Genomic DNA, 20,048 nt, shown 5'->3' with positions numbered 1-20,048 from the left:
AATGCAAGTTGGTACAGCCACTCTGGAAAACAATGCGGAGGTCCCTTAAAAAGTTAAAAATTGAGCTACCCGATGATCCAGCAATTGCACTTCTGGGTATTTACCCCAAAGATACAGACGTAGTGAAGAGAAGGGCCATACGCACCCCAACGTTCACAGCAGCATTGTCCACAATAGCTAAATTGTAGAAGGAGCCAAGATGCCCTTCAACAGATGACTGGATTAAGAAGTTGAGGTCCATATATACAATGGAATATTACTCAGCTATCAAAAAGAACGATTTCTCAACATTTGCTGCAACATGGACAGGACTGGAGGAGATAATGCTAAGCGAAATAAGTCAAGCAGAGAAAGACAATTATCATATGTTTTCACTCATTTATGGAACATAAGAAGTAGGAAGTTTGGTAGGAGAAGAAAGGGAAGAAGAAAGGGGGGCTAAATAGAAGGGGGAATGAACCATGAGAGACTATGGACTCTGGGAAACAAACTGAGGGCTTCAGAAGGGAGGGGGTGGGGGAATGGGATAGGCCGGTGATGGGTAGTAAGGAGGGCACGTATTTGCATGGTGCACTGGGTGTTATACGCAAGTAATGAATCATGGAACTTTACATCAGAAACTAGGGATGTACTGTATGGTGACTAACATAATAAAAAATTATTATTAAAAAAAAAAAGTTTCCAAGACAAGCAAAAACCAAAGGAGTACATGAACACTAAAACAGCCCTATAAGAAATATTTGACCCTTTGAGCAGGAAAGGGTTAAAACCAACAAAGAACAGAAGAGAACAGAGACAATCTACAGGAACAGCGACTTTACAAGAAATAAAATAACACTAAATTTGTATCTATTAGTAATTGCTCTGAATGTAAATGGACTAAACGCTCCAATCAAAAGAGACAGGTATCAGAATGGATTAAAAAAAAAAAAAAAGACCCATCAATATGCAGCTTACAGGAGACTCATTTTAGACCCAAGGAAAAATGGAAGTGTTGATTCAATTGACTAACTTTAGTCTCAGTTACACCTAAGTCAATCAAATATACATGCAGTTATAAAGAAAAATGAAAACCAGACACAAAATATTGGAAATAGTTTTAGAAGACTAGGTCTTCAAGAGCAGCAACCCTTAATAGTCTACTGTCTCATTTTTAATTACTCAAGTTTTAACTCACTGTCGGAAAAGGATGATAAAATAAGGGGACTTGATGCAGCATCTTTCATCTGTCTAACTGGCAGAGATTGTTTAAATGATCCAATGTTAGCAAGGTTCAAGCAACTCTCCTATTTGGTAGTGGTATAAGTATAAACTGATATGACCAATTCCAGCAAGCAACCAAGAGCTTTATAAGTGTTTTATGTCTGTGACCCAGTAATTCCACTTTTAGGAATTTAGCTTGAGGAAATAATCAGAAATGCACACAAATATTTCTATTCATGGATACTTATCACAGCAATATTTGTAAAACTAAAAAATGAATGCAACATAACAAAAGGGGAATGGATAAATTATCCATTTACATGACTGAATGATAATGTAGTCATTTGTTTTCACTGACTACCCACTGATGACAGCTTAATAGATGAATGAACGACAAATTAACAGATGAAATGATATCCTCTAGAATTTGCTTCAAATAAATAATTCAAGTGAGGGGGAGTAGGGATATGGATGAAATGAAATTGGCTGAGTTGAGCAATGTTTAAGCTGGTTGATGGATTCATGGGGGTTCACTGCACTATTCTGTATAATTTGTGTATGTTTGAAATTTTCCACAATAAAATAAAATAAAAATTTGCACAAAAAAGTATGGGGAATTTTAGATTAAAAAACAGGACACAAAACTGATTTGGCAACATGAATCCAAGTTTATAAACCAAAAAAGGTGATATAGATACATAGAAATAACATACCAAAACATTTAAGAGTAAGTACTTCTGTGTTACAGGATTTGACTTATTTTTAGCTCTTCGTTTTTTTGGTAACACCCAGTTTTTCCTTAATGATCATGGATTAGTATTATAACCATTATGAAAGCTACTTAGAAAGAAGTTCAATTCCAATGAAAACAGAACACTCTTAATTCGAAGAATAAAAAAAATACATGGAACTTCACTTAATTAATTAGTTTGATTTTCTAACTGATCTATCAACCTACTAAATAACAATCTTTATGGGCTCTCCTGCCTAGTCTAAAGTCCAAATTCCTCAATATATAATTCTCTCCATTGGAGCCCCACTTTCCAGTGTCTTTTTCCCCCAACACCCCTCCAGGTAGCAGTATGGAACGGTCCTGACAAGGTATCTTCGTGTTTGTCACATTATACGTCAGGCTTTGTAAATCCAGTTAGGTACATACACATCTGCTTCTCTCGCCGGATTATAAACTCTGCCAGACACAGACCACAACCACATCCTCTTCTGTGTGGCAGTGCCTACCATACTGCCTCATAAATGAGAAGTGTGACCTTAGATCTAATAAAATTCCTAGACATAGCCATAAATTAAAACTTGCAGCACAGATAAAACATTCTCAAATTTATTTAACCTTTATAAGAAATGAACTCTAAATTATCTCCAGAAACTGAAGATTAATTACCAAATAATAATAACTCCTTTAAAAGTCCTACATTAAGGTGATATTACGGGTAATTTTATTTTTCTTGTTTGAAACTTCCACAACTACTGTTAAAATATTTTTCCTTTTTTTTTTTTTAAGATTTTATTTATTTATTTGACAGAGACAGCCAGCGAGAGAGGGAACACAAGCAGGGGGAGTGGGAGAGGAGGAGCCTGATGTGGGGCTCAATCCCAGAACGCTGGGATCACACCCTGAGCCGAAGGCAGACGCTTAACAACTGTGCCACCCAGGCGCCCTCTAAGTAAAAACTTTTTTACTACCTTAATAAGTTTAGTAAGTACCAGTTTGGGATTAAATCTGACTTTCAATATCAGTATTATTTTCCAGTGATGGGGATCTTACCTAGCAGCTGTGGCTCTGTGGATGAGCGCCTCTGTTTGCTCTGACAAGTGTGAGGGAAGCAGCAGCTCCACCGGCTGCAGGCACAGTATCCGAGTTTCTAGCTCCGAACGGGAGGCAGAGTCCTGAAAACTATCAAACACGACCTCACCTGTGGCAGGCTGCACTCCCTGAAAACAAAAACACTATGTCACAGACAAAATATTTTTCCCAAGTATAACCTTGACACATTACTTTTTTTAAGATTTTATTTATTTATTTGATGGGGGGGGCGGGGGGGAGAGCACAAGCAAAGGGAGTGGCAGGAAAAGGGAGAGGGAGAAGCAGACTCCCCGCTAAGCAGGGAACCAGATGCAGGGACTGATCCCACGACCCTGGGATCATGATCCGAGCTGAAGGCAGACGCTCAACCGACTGAGCCACCCAGATGCCCCTAACCTTGACACATTATAAACAAACACAGAAACAGTAAAAAGGATATACTGTTTAATATGTAGTCCATTTCTAGTGTTTGAAAACCTGTGTATTTTCCAAGATTCTTATGTAGGAAGTCAGACTCACCAATACCTAAGCTATGCAAGATGGGATTTTAGAGACACTCTAAGACTTGAATCCAACAAAGCTGACAGAATCACTCTGACAAGTCCCAAAACCCTCAGTTTCCTCCTCTTGAAGTAGGAATAAACCAGCCTACTTTAATCTTCAGATTACTGCAAGGGTCAAATTATAAAACAAACGTGAATGCTTTATAAACTACACAGTACTGTAAAATTAGCAGCTGTCATCACTAGAAGTAATATGTTCCTAGTAATGTGGCCATCAAGGTAGTAGTAAATTTCTATTTCGTTATATAAAATTAATCAATAAAAGTATAATTTTTGCAAAGAAAAAACAGATATAACAAACTCTGAATGAATCCCAAGTACAGAATTCATCCAGGGAAATAACCATGAAAAGTAAAAACCCCCATCATCCTAAGCCATAGCAAAGATAAGCTGGAAAAAATCACGGTTTGGAAGAGGCGAAAAGTTAAGCAATCTCGCAAGGCTGCAGGGCAATAAGGTGGTGGAGCCAAGGGTGATATGGCCCCACTCCATAGGCCACACTCTTGTCCACTGCTGATGCTCAAGCAATGCATGGCACTAGTTACCGACAGTATTAGCTACACTCATCCCTACACTCAAAGACTGCCAACAAAAAGTCAACTGATACAGCCTCTTGGGAAAACAGCATGGAATTTTCTCGGCAAGTCGTGAATATCCACACTCACAACTCAGCAAATCCTCCCCTAGGTATGTATACCACAAGGCATGCACAAAAAGGTTTCTAACGGCATTCTCTGTACAACCGAAAACTAAAAAGAACCCACATGATCATCAAGAGGAGAATGAATAAAGTATAAATCATAAAATGAAACACACCCCAAAGCAATGACAATGAAAACACAATTATAGTAACATAGGTAAATAAATCTCATACACAAATAGTAGTTTGTATACAAAAGAAGCAAGATCCAAAAAGAAACACACAACACTGCAATGATGCACCTGTTTTATGAATTTTTTCTTTTGACTATTTTACAATTTTTTGAAGTCCCTCATTTTTGGCTCAAGGAACTTCCTTAATTCTAGCAGAGAGGCCTTCTCTAGTGTCCAGATAGCTGAACTATAGGTATATTAATATACATAAGTAAATTTACTTCCCAATCTACAAACCAAACATTTACAAAAGCTAGCTACAGAAGTTCAAGTAACGAATTTATCAGTCTAATTCCCTTTTGCCTTTATTAAATCAGAGAAATGGTCTATATTATAACTCCCCCAACATCTATTACAATGTGATATGTGACACTAAGAAACCCAAAGTTAGTCTTTATAAAACTGTGCGCTGCCCAGAGTGAAGGTATAGGGCCTAATTAGCAGTACTATCAACACTAAAACCTTTGATTTTACACTGCCACTATCCAGAAGATAACGCCTAGGCAGTGACAGAAGAACATGTGACACTCATCACAACAGGGAAAAACCCAGCAAAAATAGTACTGAGGGGAAAAAAAGAAGAGATCCACCGCAGTCAAACTGAGTTTGAGGAGTGAGGACAAATTCTGAGTGCAGTGCCCAGCAAAAAGGTGGATGCAGGAGGCTGGAGCTCAGGAGAGAGGTGCAGCCTGGGCCCAGAGCTTTGGATGTCTTCAGCCCAAAAGCGGCCACTGACGTCAAGAATAAGACCCAAGAAAACACGCAAGAGGCATTTCTCATTTTCTCATATCCCAATTCATACACGATGGTTAACAGTGGCAGCAAGCACTAAGCACTAAGGAGGAATTGCATACTATCAACTCTGTTCTTTAGACTGAGGTTAGGGTAAATATAAAATAGCTCGTTACACAGGTTAAAGCTTAAAAACAAATAACCTTACTATTTGTAAACAGATCCAATTTGCCTGCGGCTAGATAAAAGGCACTTCTCAAGGATTAAAAAAAATAATAATTTAAAGCCACCCAACAGTAATGCTAACTCCCTGAGACAAAGGTTTATTGGCTAAGCAAATGCCAAGTTAGCACAGTTATCCAATGAGAATAAGGTATTAAAAAGTAATTCGGAGACGTCTGGGTTGTAAGAATTTTTGTTGATATTGCAGCTGATTGCAAAGTTAGAAAAAACAAAGAGAATTAGCTATTACTTAGGCAAGGAGTCCTACAACAGAACGGGGGAGTCTAATAGTTCTGAACGGCACTAAAAAGTTTAAGGTTTTGAGCAGAGTTCAGGTAGGTCTGTAAATGGGTAAATTTATTCACAAATTGCTAGAGGGCAAAATCAATAAAACTATGATTCACAAATTGTACTTCTCTAGAAGAACGACTTTAAGTATTCCTATTAGCCAAGTATCATTTCCCCTAATTATTCCCTTTCCTCCAAATCTATATACAGCAATCCCATCATCCTGTTTAATTTCAAATCCCTAGAGGAAATTTGTAAAACCCTTTACTATCTGTGCATGTGTTGGGTTAGTGTTTTATTCTGCCGTTTCTTATCCATACCCACGCCTATCACTGTGTCCATCTTGAACCCTAAACTCATAGAGCACATGGACAGAAACTACCTGGATGTCTTCACAGCACAAGAGTGCCAAGTAGCCATATGAGAACATTTTAACTAGTGATTTAACATATAAAATTATAAGGAAAAATTTTTCTAGTACAATTACTTAAGGGCATACTTCATCAGATAGTCTCAGAGTAAACCATACATGAGTACACACAGAGACACCATGAACATCTATCATCCGTCTTTACCTACAAAGTACTCACCACGATTCCAATGAAAATGTTCCCCTTTTTTTTGTCCTTAATATTTTCCTTATTTTCACAGATACACAGAAGAAAGCTGGTAGAACTATCAGTGATTATCTCATCAACATTTACAGCATCATCCACCTTGACTAAAGGGTTCACATGTAATAATCATTAAAGAAAATTATATGCTACATTCTCGTGAATATTAACTGCTTTCTCCTTTAAAATAATGGTTCATTTTCCCAGACATTTTTGCTCTGTGCAAAATCTTCCATACACCCTTCATTCTTCTGATTTACTCTGATCATAGCTACATGCCTTATCTTCCCTAAGATATGAGGCTTGTAAGGACAGACAACTATTATCTTCTCACTTCCCAAAGGGCCTAGGAGAGTACCCTTGTGGGAGCTCAAATATTAATCTTCTTCTTTACTTGCATAATGCTAAGACTTGAATCTTTAACAATCCCATAATGCTAATTCCACAACTCAAAGTATGAATACACTAAAATAGTGTGAATTACTTTCCTCCTTTAAAGTGCCTAAAGCTCTCAAAAAAAGCAAGAGAATTTTTAAAAGAAAAAAGAAAACCAAAGAAGAAAACAGAAATATAATGCGTGTATGTGTGTATGTATATGCAGTGAGCCTGTTAATTAAATTCTCAGGGATAAATGCTGATTTGGGACGTTTCCAGAAGTCAATCTGAAAACAACCGACTTAGGCATCAGCAGGTAAGAGCTATAGCAACAGCAAAAGAGAAGCAGGGAGGCGTACCGTTTCAGGAGCAGGCTTCAATAAAAGACTCAAGTTCAGGCAAAAGAAGTGATAAAATTACCAGGTTCTTACAGCCTGATCAGCTTAGAACAGCACAGAACTGTTCATGGTTTGGGGTCTTCTCTGAGTAATAGCTGTTCCTATTCATGGTATTATTAGAACAAAACGGTCTTCATAATTTGGGTAGAAGCTAAGCAGGTTTCTAAAAAAAGCTGGTTTATAATAAACTATAAAACAAATATTGCTTTCACGCAGTATCTTTTAAGACCTTATCCCTACATTTTTTTTTTATTCTGAGACCTGACCCCATCACATAGAAAACATTTTAAAATGCACTTTTGTCCCATTTCATATACAGTTATTTAGGTTTTTTTATTTTTATTTTTTACTTTTTTTTAGAGGTGGGGGGTGGCAGGGGGAGGAGAGAGGAAATCTTAAGCAGGCTCCAAGGCCAGCACAGAGCCTGACACAGGGCTCAATTTCACGACCTGAGATCATGACCTAAGCCTAAATCAAGAATCAGACACTTAGGGGCGCCTGGGTGGCACAGCGGTTGGGCGTCTGCCTTCGGCTCGGGGCGTGATCCCGGCGTTACGGGATCGAGCCCCACATCAGGCTCCTCTGCTGTGAGCCTGCTTCTTCCTCTCCCACTCCCCCTGCTTGTGTTCCCTCTCTCGCTGGCTGTCTCTATCTTTGTCAAATAAATAAATAAAATCTTTAAAAAAAAAAAAAAGAATCAGACACTTAAACGACTGAGCCACCCAGGTACCCTTGGTTTTTTAAAAAATAGAATTTCATGATTTTACTATTAGAATTATTTTGCTTCAAGTAATTCATTTGAATTTATGAATAACCATAAAATTGGGGAGCAATCACTGTGCACACTGAGGAGTCTTACAAAGTGAGAAAGTTTCACCTACAACCTATTTACAAAAATAATAAAATTTTGGGGGCGCCTGGGTGGTGTAGTGGGTTAAGCATCCAACTCTTGATTTCAGCTCAGGTCATGATCTGAGGGTCATGAGATAGAGCCCCATGTCGGGCTCTGTGCTCAGCATGGAGTCTGCGTAAGACTCTCTCTCCTCTGCCCCTCCCCCCAGCTTTCTAAAAAAATTATAAGAAATAAAAATAAAAAATAAAATTTTTTTGAAGCTAACAATTAATGAGGATGACCCACTATTATCCTTATAAGCAGTTAACTCTGTGCTAACTTTGTAGTTTTTTTTTCACATCCTGAAGTTAGTAAGCTGTTTCTTCAGGTCTTACGTCAGGAAGATCCAGAGCCTATAGGCCCTAAGCACCTACCCATTGCCAAGTCTAAGGAAGATGCAACACAAATCAGCTGCCGACCTGCTATCATCTTTCACCAGGCTCTCTTTTTTTGCTCTTCAAGAATGATAACTCTCCTTTCATAACTGCATTTGAAAATGCTTTTTTCCCCAGACACTACCACCACTTCCCTCTTCACTAGTACACCAATCAAATGTCAAGGTAACCCGAACGCCTCTTCTCATCAGAAAGGTACCCATTCCAAGAACAGTTAAATGAAAATGTTATTTAAAACAAAGCCTTTGTAACATTTAAGGAAAAAAATTCCTATTCAAAAAGGATATCTTCTCCAATAAGTGTAGATTTCGTATAAAGAGCAGTCAATTTCCGGGAAAACAGTGAACTTCTGTTGTCCCCGACGGCCTTTAATGCTGCAGTTTCCGTCTGCTTCACGACTCCCACCTTCAACAAAAATAAATACTGAATAGAAAATCTGATGGAAATTGTTTCAAAGAAACACATTTGAAGACTTTAAAAGGTTAATTTTGAAACATGTAAAATAAACAAATGTATTCACAAGGTCCAGATGTAGGGCTTAAGTAGTAAGCATTCAAGGAGCTTGTAAGTATGGATAAATCACTAAGAAACTCTCTAGAACAGAGGGGCTTTTTTAGTTTACCTTAAAATTCTAGTACACTAAAATCTCATGAAGAAATAATGCTAATAATTGTGACACACTTTCATTTCCCAAAGGCCCAATTCCAATTACAACCTACCACCTTACAGAACGTGTTTTCACTCTCCAGAAGGGAATCCAATCCCCCGTTTGTGCAAGTCAAAGCCAAAGCTGACCTTATATCCCTTTGCCACGAGGCGGCGTACGTGAACAAACAGTCTGTGAGTAGGTATGCTTGCTGTCATAAAGTTGTGATCTAAATGGCAATAAATATTGAGCTCCCGGGCTGCAATCTAAAAAATTTAAAAAGAGAGTTATCAATAAATTTCTCTTTCAAGAGTCCCTATGTGGTGTTCGCTCACTTTGCTAAAAATCCATCAAGGTATACACTTAGGATCTGCACACTTCTCTGTGTGGTATATCAATAAAAAGTTTAAAAGACATTCCCCATGTAGAAGCCTATCGTTTAATCTATTTTGGGCAGTTCCCATGACCTAACCTCAGGGCCAACATCTGTATCTATAAACGACATGGAAAAATATGACAGGTCTTCTATGCCCCTAGATCTATCAAAACCTTAAAGTGCTGAGCTTTCCCTGCACAAGGACTATTTAATGCACAGAGTGTGAGACTATAAGAGTAAGAATTTGCAACAAAGCACATGCAAATACTGAAAATTAGGAGATACTACCATACATAAATTCTGAAGCTACTTGAACAGAGGGCATCTTTGAGGAAGTGAGGAGAGAACCCCATGGTCCAGTTAGTTAATGCACGATGCATAAAAAAATGCTGGAATGCAGAACCAGGCAACACCACCTGACTCCAGGCTACCTTCTGGAAAGCACGATGGCTCAGATATTGCCTACTGGAGTCATTCCAACATTCTCACTCCCCTGCCCTACTCATCTCTGAACTGTATTAGTTCCTCACTGAAGGGCCAGAAGACATCAGCCTTTACTGCAGTAAGGCTAAATTTACCACTAGACCTGGAGAGAAGGGGAGAGAACGACATTCTCTTTTACCCCTTTACCTATATGATGCCAACTATGTATCTGTTCCTGTCCTCAGCAAACATGCTGACTCTGCTTCGAAATCTACCTTCACACCACCAAACACAGCATGATGCCACCTAAAGACTACCACTTTCATGCCACAACAGGATTTTAAAAACCGGAAGAAAAGTTGGCTAAGTCTTTACTTCCCATCCATGACGTAAATGCTAGCTGTGCCACTTCATCAACTCTCTGATGACGTCTGATGTCTGATGATATAGACCTGAAATTGTGGCATCATCACAAACACACAGGACTCCAACAGAACATTATCAGCAATGCCTTCCCTAACCCTGCCCACTAAATGCTCATATTCACTTCCAACCTTAACTTCAGCCTACATCAAATACTTCAAAATTGAATACAAAATCAACTTAGCCTAACAGAGCAAGAGGACTGACATACAAAGAGACTGTAAGACTTCAAACACCTTCTGCAGGCGCTGGAAGTTGATGTGCTCTTCCACTGAGATGTAACTACCTTCCAAGCTATCAAAATTTATAAATTCAGAGTAAACAGGTCATCTGAAAATTTTTTCCTACTTGAGTCTTCATCAGGAAACATAAATATTCACATGATTATGGTTCATTCATTATCTGATTCATCCAATCACCTTGCAATGGATAAAAGTTACTGGATAAGAACCATGAGAATAGGCATGACATTCTATAAGGGGTCCCCCACTGGCCTAGCACTCCCCAAGTTCATCTGTGCTTATTTATAGTTTTTACTTTATTTTTTTTTTAAAGATTTTATTTATTTATTTGACAGAGATAGAGACAGCCAGCGAGAGAGGGAACACAAGCAGGGGGAGTGGGAGAGGAAGAAGCAGGCTCCCAGCAGAGGAGCCTGATGTGGGGCTCGATCCCATAACGCCGGGATCACGCCCTGAGCTGAAGGCAGACGCTTAACCGCTGTGCCACCCAGGCGCCCCTATAGTTTTTACTTTAAATGACAGCATTTTAAAAGGCAACGGATCACACTGGCTCTCTTACAAAGTCATAAAATGAAACCAAAAATTCGGAAAATATTTAAGGCTGGACAAGAGAAACATGAAACGGTGTTTGAAAAAATAGCTTACCTCTGCGTCTTCCCCAAAGAATCTATATTTATATCCACATTCCACACACAAAATTGCATCTTTCTGCTGCTGCTTCAATTCTATGTATTGTAATTCTAAAGGTGTATAGATGCTTTTGGTCCGTTTGTTAGATGGTTTAGGATCCGAAGTTTTCTGTAAATTGTCATTACCCGTGTGTGATGATCCAAAAGGACTGAGATCAGAAAGTGTCTTATCCTGGCAACCGAAAGATTTTCATAGTTTAGAAAGTATTAACTGTAATAATAGTTTTCAGAAAGAGAGAGAATGCAAATTTGGCACAAACCTAACAACTGGTGAATCTAAGTGAAAGTTTACAGGAATACATAGTATATTCAGGTAAACATTTTTGCAGGTTTGAAATTCTTTTCAGAGTCAAAGACTTAAAAAAAAAAGCCAAATTAGACTACTGTATAATTATTTAAGATTTTTTTTTAAAGATTTTATTTATTTATTCGACAGAGATAGAGACAGCCAGCGAGAGAGGGAACACAAGCGGGAGTGGGAGAGGAAGAAGCAGGCTCATAGCAGAAGAGCCTGATGTGGGGCTCGATCCCGTAACGCCGGGATCACACCCTGAGCCGAAGGCAGACGCCTAACCACTGTGCCACCCAGGAGCCCCTAAGCAGATTTTAAAAGCCTAAACACTTTAAAGTTTTATACACCTCTTTTTAAATTTTATTTTATTAAATCTATCATAATTAACATTTTTCCTTTCCTTACTTATTCCTAGATGTGTAAGGCACAAAAAGTGAGCAAGCATGAATGTCTCTCTCTCAACAGTAGGTAAAACCACTTCCAATAAGCATGACATCAGCTAAACCTACACTTGATGTTTCAAATTTCCAAATGCAGTCTAAAAGACAGTACATTCCACAAATCTTGATTACAAGAAAGCAGCATGATTTTTTTTGGTAAAGAGATATGACAGAGCTTTCGCAAAGTATAAAGCACGAGGTCACATTTCAACATTACTATTCCTGCTAGCCTTCCCTGAAGGTGTGAAAACCATAACTAATTCCAATTTAAAGCTTCGGGCAAATTCCTTGCTTGTGAGACTTATTTATACAAAAAGTAAAATGAGACAAATTTGTAGGATAAATCTGACTCCTAGCTGTCACGGTGTCACTGCCATCATCTAAAAATTTATTAGCTATGCCTTGAATTAAAAATATGGCCTAAAAGGGGTGCCTGGGTGGTTCAGTAGGTTAAGCATCTGCCTGTGGCTCAGGTCATAATCTCAGGGTCCTGGGATTGAGCTCCCTGCTCCATGGGAAGTCGTCTTCTCCCTCTCCCTCTGCTGTTGCCCCTGCCCACTTGTGCTCTCTGGCTCACTCTGTCAAATAAATAAATAAAACCTTCAAAAAAAAATATAGATAGATAGCCTAAAAGACTAGTCATCAGGGGTGTCTGGCTGGCTCAGTGAGAAAACCATGCAATTCTTGGTCTTGTGGTCATGGGTTCGAACCCCACGTTGGGTGTAAAGATAACTAAAAAAATAAACAAATAATCTTTAAAAGACTAATGATCTGGGGCGCCTGGGTGGCTCAGCTGTTTCAGCATCTGACTCTTGATTTCGGCTCAGGTCATCATCTCAGGGTCCTGGGAGGAAGCCCTGCATGGGGCTCTGGGCTCTGCACTTGACAGGGAGTCTGCCTAAGACTCTCTCTTTCCCTCTCCCTCTGCCCCTCCCCCACTCAAATAAATAAATTTTAAAAAAAGAAAAAAAAGACTAGCGATCAGCAAGGAAAGAGAAGAAAAAAAAAGAAATGCCCTATATGGCCAAAGGAGAGGACCTTGGTCCAAGGGAAAACCTAGCAACATGTATTTTACAGTTGTGTTTAAAAATCTGGCTTAGCTGAGGGGTGCCTGGGTGGCTCAGATGGTTAAGCATCTGCCTTCAGCAGGTCAAGATCTCCAGGTCCTGGGACTGAACCCCATGTGAGGCTTCCTGCTCAGCAGGGAGCCTGCTCCTCCCCCTGCCTGCCACTCCCCCTGCTTGTGCTCTCTCTCAAGTGAATAAATAAAATCTTTAAAAAAAAAAAATCCTGAAATAGTAGTAGAGATGTAAATTATGTGAATAGTGTAGCCCAGCAAATTCTCCAAAGTTCAGCAATGAGATGGTGAGGTGTGGGGAGGTGTTGCAACAGAAAAGTAGGTAAATGTATCAGATGAGAGAATGCATTTGCTTTTAACTTTGATGGATCTCATTTGTCTCCATGCCTTTTATGTAAAATCCAGGAATACTACATATTGTAACATTTAATCCATACTTGAAGAAAATACATTACCTAGGGGGAAAAAAGTTCTTACTTTATGCTTTACTCACATATGGAACGAGAGCAAGCATGCAGAAAGAAATGTATACTAACAAGTCAATCTGAATATTTGAGTATTAAGCTTTTTTTTTTTTTTAACCATTTGGGTGGAAATACTTCCCAGAATGTTAAAATGGGAATTTCAAAACCTATCAAGACTTATGGGGTTGTTGACTCCCACACTAATGATACTAGACCTTAGACCCTGGCCATTTAACTTCACTTAACAGCTTTTTACCAGTCATCTGTGTCCTTCCATGCCATCAGTCAGCTATCTCCTGTAATGATGTCCATGTACTACACTTCTAGGTGTCCCTTTTAACTGGTGACTTCTAATGTGCTGTGACTCAGAAATACCAAAGTGGTCATTTTATGTAAAAAGGAACAGTAAACTAACTTTCATGAAGCCCTAGGGTAAACTCTCCAATTACTGAAGTGAGCTTTAACAGACAAAACGTTTTGATATCTTTATTTTATGACCACCACACTCAGGTGAATGGTTTCTAAGTATTAAAAGAGATTAAAAATAAAAACAAATAGACTGGTGATGGGTAGTAAGGAGGGCACGTATTGCATGGTGCACTGGGTGTTATACGCAACTAATGAATCATCGAACTTTACATCAGAAACCAGGGATGTACTGTATGGTGACTAACATAATATAATAAAAAAACTTTAAAAAAAATAGAAACAAAAACACCTTTTTTCCTGATGACCTACGATAAGTCAGTGGATCTCAGCTGGATGAAGGAGGAGCTCATGAACCTGGATTTTGTGGGAAGGAGTATAAACTTCTGAAAATTACATACAAAATTGTGTTGGGTGTGAATATTTTTCTGAGTAAAGAATCCACAGCTTTCAGTCCATAGCTTTTTAAAAATTCATAGCTTTTCATTTAAATGACTCAAAAAAAAAAAAAGGAACGATTTCTCTAATTCAACGGCTCTCAACCATGGCTACACATTAAAATGAGAGCTTTTAAACAACATTCATACCCAGTTCTTTGCGAAGTATGATCCTGAAGAAAAGTTTTTGTTATCAGTTTAAGTTCTCCAGGTGATTCTAATTTAAAGCTGGGCTGAGAACCACTGTTCTGAATTGTAGATGTTAATGACGGAACAAAAGTTAAATTCCCTGATTTTGCAATGCTGAAAAACATTAATATATCATATAACAGTGGAAGTAAAGAGCCATATATATTTGGTTTGCCTTCAAACTTATTTTATATCACCAAGTTTTCAACTAAAAGCCTCAAAACCCATATGCTGTCTACGACTTTCCATCACGGTAACTGTAAGGAGGATTATAAAACTTGTGCTTGTATTCATTTATAAGAATCCCCCCAAGCCAATGATTCCTAACCCAGGCTATAATCAGAATCACCTGGGAGGCTTTTGTTTTGTTCTGTTTTAATACAAACCAATTCTTCCCTCGTGAATACACAGTAAATCAGAATCTCCCCGGACTTAAAAAATAAATAAGCTAAAATGCAAAAGCTCCCGCAGCTAATTTGGATGATTAGCCGAGTTTAGGAACCACTACCTTGTGTGAACCCACAGAACCTAATGGCACCTCAGAACCTATTGATCTGAGAAACTGGATATTCATCTACAGAACACATACCTTTTGACTAACACGAGATTTGGAATCTTCGCAAGAAACTGCCTTCTTTGCACGTAGATGATTGATATCATCAAAATCAGTACATTTTGGTAGAACTGCAAATCTCTCCTGAGAAGGTTCTGTCTGGACTCTCTTTTGAGGAACGGCAGAATCGCAGCAGAATTCTTTCAATTTTTCCAGAGACTTTAAAACACTCTTGGTCCTCAGAGATTTCTTTGGCTCTAAGTTAGCAAATCAGAAGAAAATATAACAATGGTATTTCGTTCTCATTATGTCAATTCATAAGCAATGTAGGATTTTTAAACAGGGAGCTTCTCACTAAAGCAAGGACTCTAACTACAAAGTGATAAGGAAATAAAGAAACATTTGTGTTTAGGGTAAAGACAGCATACTGAAACATACATGTAATTTCACTTGGTCCTAAAACCCCATTACAAACTACAGTGGGGTTTTTTTTCTTTTTTTTCTTTTTTTTAGATATAAGCACATAAGGACAGAGAAAAGGAGAAGTGACAGGTGAAACAAAAAATCTGAAAGTAGAAGGAAAAATAGGTGAATAATAACCAATTTAGCACACCTGAAAACTAAATTCTAAACCAGTAGTGAAGAAAACCAAGAACCAATACCATTTACAACACAAAATGCTTAAGGCTGAGAAATCAGGACAGCGGCAGAATCGATAATAAAGGGAGGTTCTGAAATAAAGACGACTGGTTCAAAACAAGTTGATCCCTAGACCCCTAAACCACTCCAAGCTCAAGGGCCAGCTGTGCTTCCTCCACCTCAGCAGAGAACTGGAGGTTTCTCTGGAAAAAAGTAAGACAGGCATAGCTCAGATGGAGTACTGTGCCTGAGCCAGAGGAATAATGGGAATAGGGGCTCACTGTAGACTGAGAAACCCAGCGTCTTCCTCATGAGCTCTCAGAGCACAGGCAGCCAGAGCTCCCCACTCCAGCCAGAGCAGGGAAGACTCCAGACCAGGGAAACTGATCAGCTTAATGGAAAAGACCTAGAGATACTGACCCCAGGGCTTCACCAAGGAGGGCAGATAACCACTCTGCCCCAACATACCCGCTTTCCTGCCTCCACAGCTTTACTCACGCTATTCTTTTTCCCTGAAATGCCCTTTACCCCAATTTCCATGTCAAAAATCAAACTCATTCTTCAAGATCCCTTTCAAAACTACTTTTCCATGAAACTCTTGCTAACTCCCCTGGCTTATAATCATCTTTTGTCTGTGTTCCTATAACAAGATCACATTTCTCCACCGCAGTTATCAGTCTGCCCACTGGCAATTATTCATATGCAAGCAATCCATAAAAGAAAGAAAACTATCATTTACTGTCTACTATCTACTATATGCTGGAATACATTATTTTTCCCTTTAGGGTAATACTATTATGTACTATTAAATATAATGAAAAAGGACTGCATTTATCACCTTTTACCTTTCCTATTAAAGCAAAGAAAACAAAACAAAACAAAACAAAACTCTGAGGGCAAGAGTTGTGTTTTGTCCATTCCTAAGAGTTCAAAACTTTTCATAGTTATATTTAATTACATATTTTTATATTTACATTTAAACCTCTTTTCACATGTAAATTGTACCTTATCTCCTGCTAATCTTGTAGCTGGAATAATGTATATCTGAAACTCTTTCAAATTACTCTCCCCTCTTCAAAAGTATTCTGTAGGTGTGTATGCTATACAAGGACTTCCCTCCTATGGATATTAAAACACTTTCCCGGGATGGGGGTAGTTTACAAATCTTGGGATTGTACTCATAAAAGTCTGAATTTATTTATACAACATTACAATAATGCTTGCTTAAGTAGCACTATACCATAAGCATTAAGATAATGAATATTTGTATTTATCAAAATACTTCTGAGATAGTTCTACATTATGTTTATCTGTAACACAAGAATATTAATAACATAGAAAGTCGACTCTGAATTTTGACTCATGTAGGAGATTTCTATCAAAGAAGGCCAAATATACATATATCCCATCCCATTTGCTCTTCCTACAATGTGATATCAACACTCCTACACTGAGGTGGGATCGATGTTCCCTCCCTTTGAACAAAGGCAGACCTTGTAACTAACTCAACCAACAGCGCAAGTTACGTTACCTTCTGAAGCTAGATCTTAAGAGTCAATATAGCTTCTGTCTTACTCTCAGGGTGCTCATCCTTGGAGACTCAAGCTATGAGGAAATCAAACTAGCTCACAGAGAAAGACCAGTGGTGTGCTGTATGAAGCCAGTGCCCAGGTTTTCCCAGCTCCCTTTTCAATATGTCTGCAATTGAGCTTCCTTAAAACTCCCACCTGCATGGTCAGCTACAGCCCAGACCCGGCTGCCCATCTTACCCCTGGATTAGAGCACTGTTTTCGCCCAATTTCCATCATCCCCATCCAACTGTTACTACATTTCACTATTACCTATGTCTTTTTATTTTATTACCTATGTTCTAAAGGTTATTGATGTCCATTTTTTCCATGTGGCAGAAATACTATATAATAATATGCTACTGCTACTGTGCATTCCTTCCCAACTCTAGAAAAATCAAACCCTAGGAACAGAACTAACCTTCTCTTCCAAAATTTAAAAACAATCCTTAAAAAGATCAAACTGAACCACAAAGAATTTAACTGCATGCCAGAACAAAGTCCAACATTCTTTAAGGAAACACAAAACCCAACATGTAATAACACAGAATTCAAAGTATCTATGATCCAAACAATTACTTACTAGACATGAAAAAAGCAGGAAGGAACAGTCAAGAGATACAGACCCAGAAATGACAGAGATGAGAGAATTACCAGATATGGACATGAAAACATATTATATGTTCCATATAATCAAAAATGTAAAGAAAAACACGAATGTAAAGAGAAGCAAAATGGAAGATGTGGATTTTGGGGTTTTGTTTGTTTTTGGTAACAGCTTTACTGAGATATAACTCACATAGAGAAAAAGGTGATTTCTTTTAAAAGAACAAAGTAGAACTTCTAAAGATGAAATGTACAATATCTGAGATGAACATTTTACTGAATGAGATTTATGGCCAATATAAGGACCACAGAAGAAAAGATTGCTGAATGTGAAAATGTAGCAGGAGAACTGATTCAAAATGAAGCACAAGGAGAAATAAGACTGGAAAACAAATGAAGGGGCTGGACTGACAGCTGCTCCTTTCCCTTTCTCCTGAGCACCATTATTAAGAAGTCACAAAAAGTCTTAACTTCAAAACATTCTAAGTCAATTGCCTTCTTGAAAAAAGAAAAGGGTATTATCAGATTTATTATTCTCTTTAAGTATACATCTCCATTTCTAGAGTTATTTCATACTAAGGCTTTCATGTTGACCCTAAATCTAAAGTTTACCTTTTAGGGAAGGATAGATATCTTACATGCCTGATCCACTGAATTGAGACTTTTTTTTTGCTTTCCTTTTATCTCATTCGCTCCCTAATTTTCTGGGAATAATGAAGAAAGAAGCATTTCCTGTTATCCCTTCTAACAAATTCTCTGAGGCCAAGAACTAAAGAACTACTGCTCAACCATCTATAAATCCAACACCACCTCTAGAAATCCACGAGCTCAGGAATGGTGGTTTTATCCAAAGACTTCTAGCATACAGAAAAAGCACTTCCATGCTAAAAAAGGACAGGGCAGATTTACATGCCTGACATTGAAAACTGTTCAAAACATTCTGTTAAGTAGAAAGTGATAATTGCGAATTAGTACATATAGTATAATACAACTTACAAAATACAGTTGACCCTTAAACAACACGGTTTAAACTATGTGGGTCCACTTACTTGGGGATTTTTTTTTCAATAAATACAGTGAGCTACTGCAAATGTATTTTCTCTTCCTTATGATTTTAACATTTTCTTTCCTCTAGCTTACTTCATTGTAAAAATACGGTATATAATATATATAACATACAAAATACATGTTAATCAACTATTTATGTTATCAGCATGGTTTCCTATCAACAGTAGGCTATTAGTAGTTAAGTTTTGGGGCATCAGAAAGTTCTACATGGATTTTCAACTGTGCAGGGCATCAGTGCCCCTCACCCCCATGTTATTCAAGGGCCAGCTCTATTATTACAAAGTAATTTGTGGGTCTTTGTGTGTACATACAGATGTGTATAAACAGAGAAACCTGGAAAAATATTCAGTAGCTAAATTTAGCTAAACCTAAAATTACCAAAAGGCCTCACGAAAAGGGAAGGATTATGGGGTCTTTCATTGTCTACCGTCTACATTTCTGTACTGTTTGAAATTTTTATAACAAGAATGTTTTACTTTATAATCAGGATGAAAATTAGCTATGAGGCATAAAAGAAAAAATGGGGAGAACTACAGCCAAATTGCAGAACTCCAGCTCTACCTCCTCAACCCCAAACCCCTACTCACACCACCACTTATGGAGGGGCCACTCTACTCAAGCCCAGTGGGGACCTTTCTCCATAAAGGGAAAAAATGGCACAACTCTCCGATAACCTCTTCCACTCTCTAGAGAACAGTATCAGTGCCACGACTAGCGAGAATGAACAATCATTGCCCTAAGACTCACCAGAGTTCCCAGACATTATTGAATCACTTCTTCCTTCCTTTTCTTGGACTTTCTTTGCTTTCTTTTGAACAGGCCCATCACTCTCCAGTGGTCTCTTTTTATTGCTGCCAATTTCTGCAACCTATATTAGAAAATGATGTGTTATCTCTTATCTCAAAACTTGATGTATGCGAAATAATTTAAACCTTACTTCTGAATTACAAGGTGCCTGCCATCCACTCTTTTTGGAATCATCTACCTTCAGCCCTGGAAAGACCTATACGTAAATTCTCCTTACTGTCATGAAAGACAATGTGCAGACTGGAGGTCATGAGCCTCAGCACTTCAAGCCCTGCTGGCACTAATCAGAACCAAGGCTAACACCT

At 38.3% G+C, this 20,048-nt stretch overlaps 1 protein-coding gene across 6 annotated transcripts in view; it reads right to left on the bottom strand.

Moving 5' to 3' along the window:
- MSH3 (mutS homolog 3) overlaps nucleotides 1-20,048 on the bottom strand; it is a 180,774-nt gene that overhangs the window by 159,153 nt on the left and 1,573 nt on the right. For all 6 annotated transcript variants that reach the window (XR_004624118.1, XM_034656443.1, XM_034656445.1 and 3 more), the window contains exons 2-8: nucleotides 19,684-19,804; nucleotides 15,092-15,312; nucleotides 11,133-11,348; nucleotides 9,173-9,289; nucleotides 8,665-8,782; nucleotides 6,294-6,439; nucleotides 2,987-3,153 (exon numbers count right to left, since the gene is read on the bottom strand). Coding sequence is in view for 5 of the 6 variants with exons in the window: in XM_034656443.1 (XP_034512334.1) it covers nucleotides 2,987-3,153; nucleotides 6,294-6,439; nucleotides 8,665-8,782; nucleotides 9,173-9,289; nucleotides 11,133-11,348; nucleotides 15,092-15,312; nucleotides 19,684-19,804 (1,106 nt within the window). In the remaining variant the exon portion in view is untranslated. The remainder of the gene's footprint in view (nucleotides 1-2,986; nucleotides 3,154-6,293; nucleotides 6,440-8,664; nucleotides 8,783-9,172; nucleotides 9,290-11,132; nucleotides 11,349-15,091; nucleotides 15,313-19,683; nucleotides 19,805-20,048) is intronic.

Source organism: Ailuropoda melanoleuca, chromosome 3 (assembly GCF_002007445.2).
Source record: "Ailuropoda melanoleuca isolate Jingjing chromosome 3, ASM200744v2, whole genome shotgun sequence".
Lineage (NCBI taxonomy): Eukaryota > Metazoa > Chordata > Mammalia > Carnivora > Ursidae > Ailuropoda > Ailuropoda melanoleuca.
The sequence above is the reverse complement of the archived record's forward strand: the minus strand, read 5'-3'. Positions and strand labels throughout refer to the sequence as shown.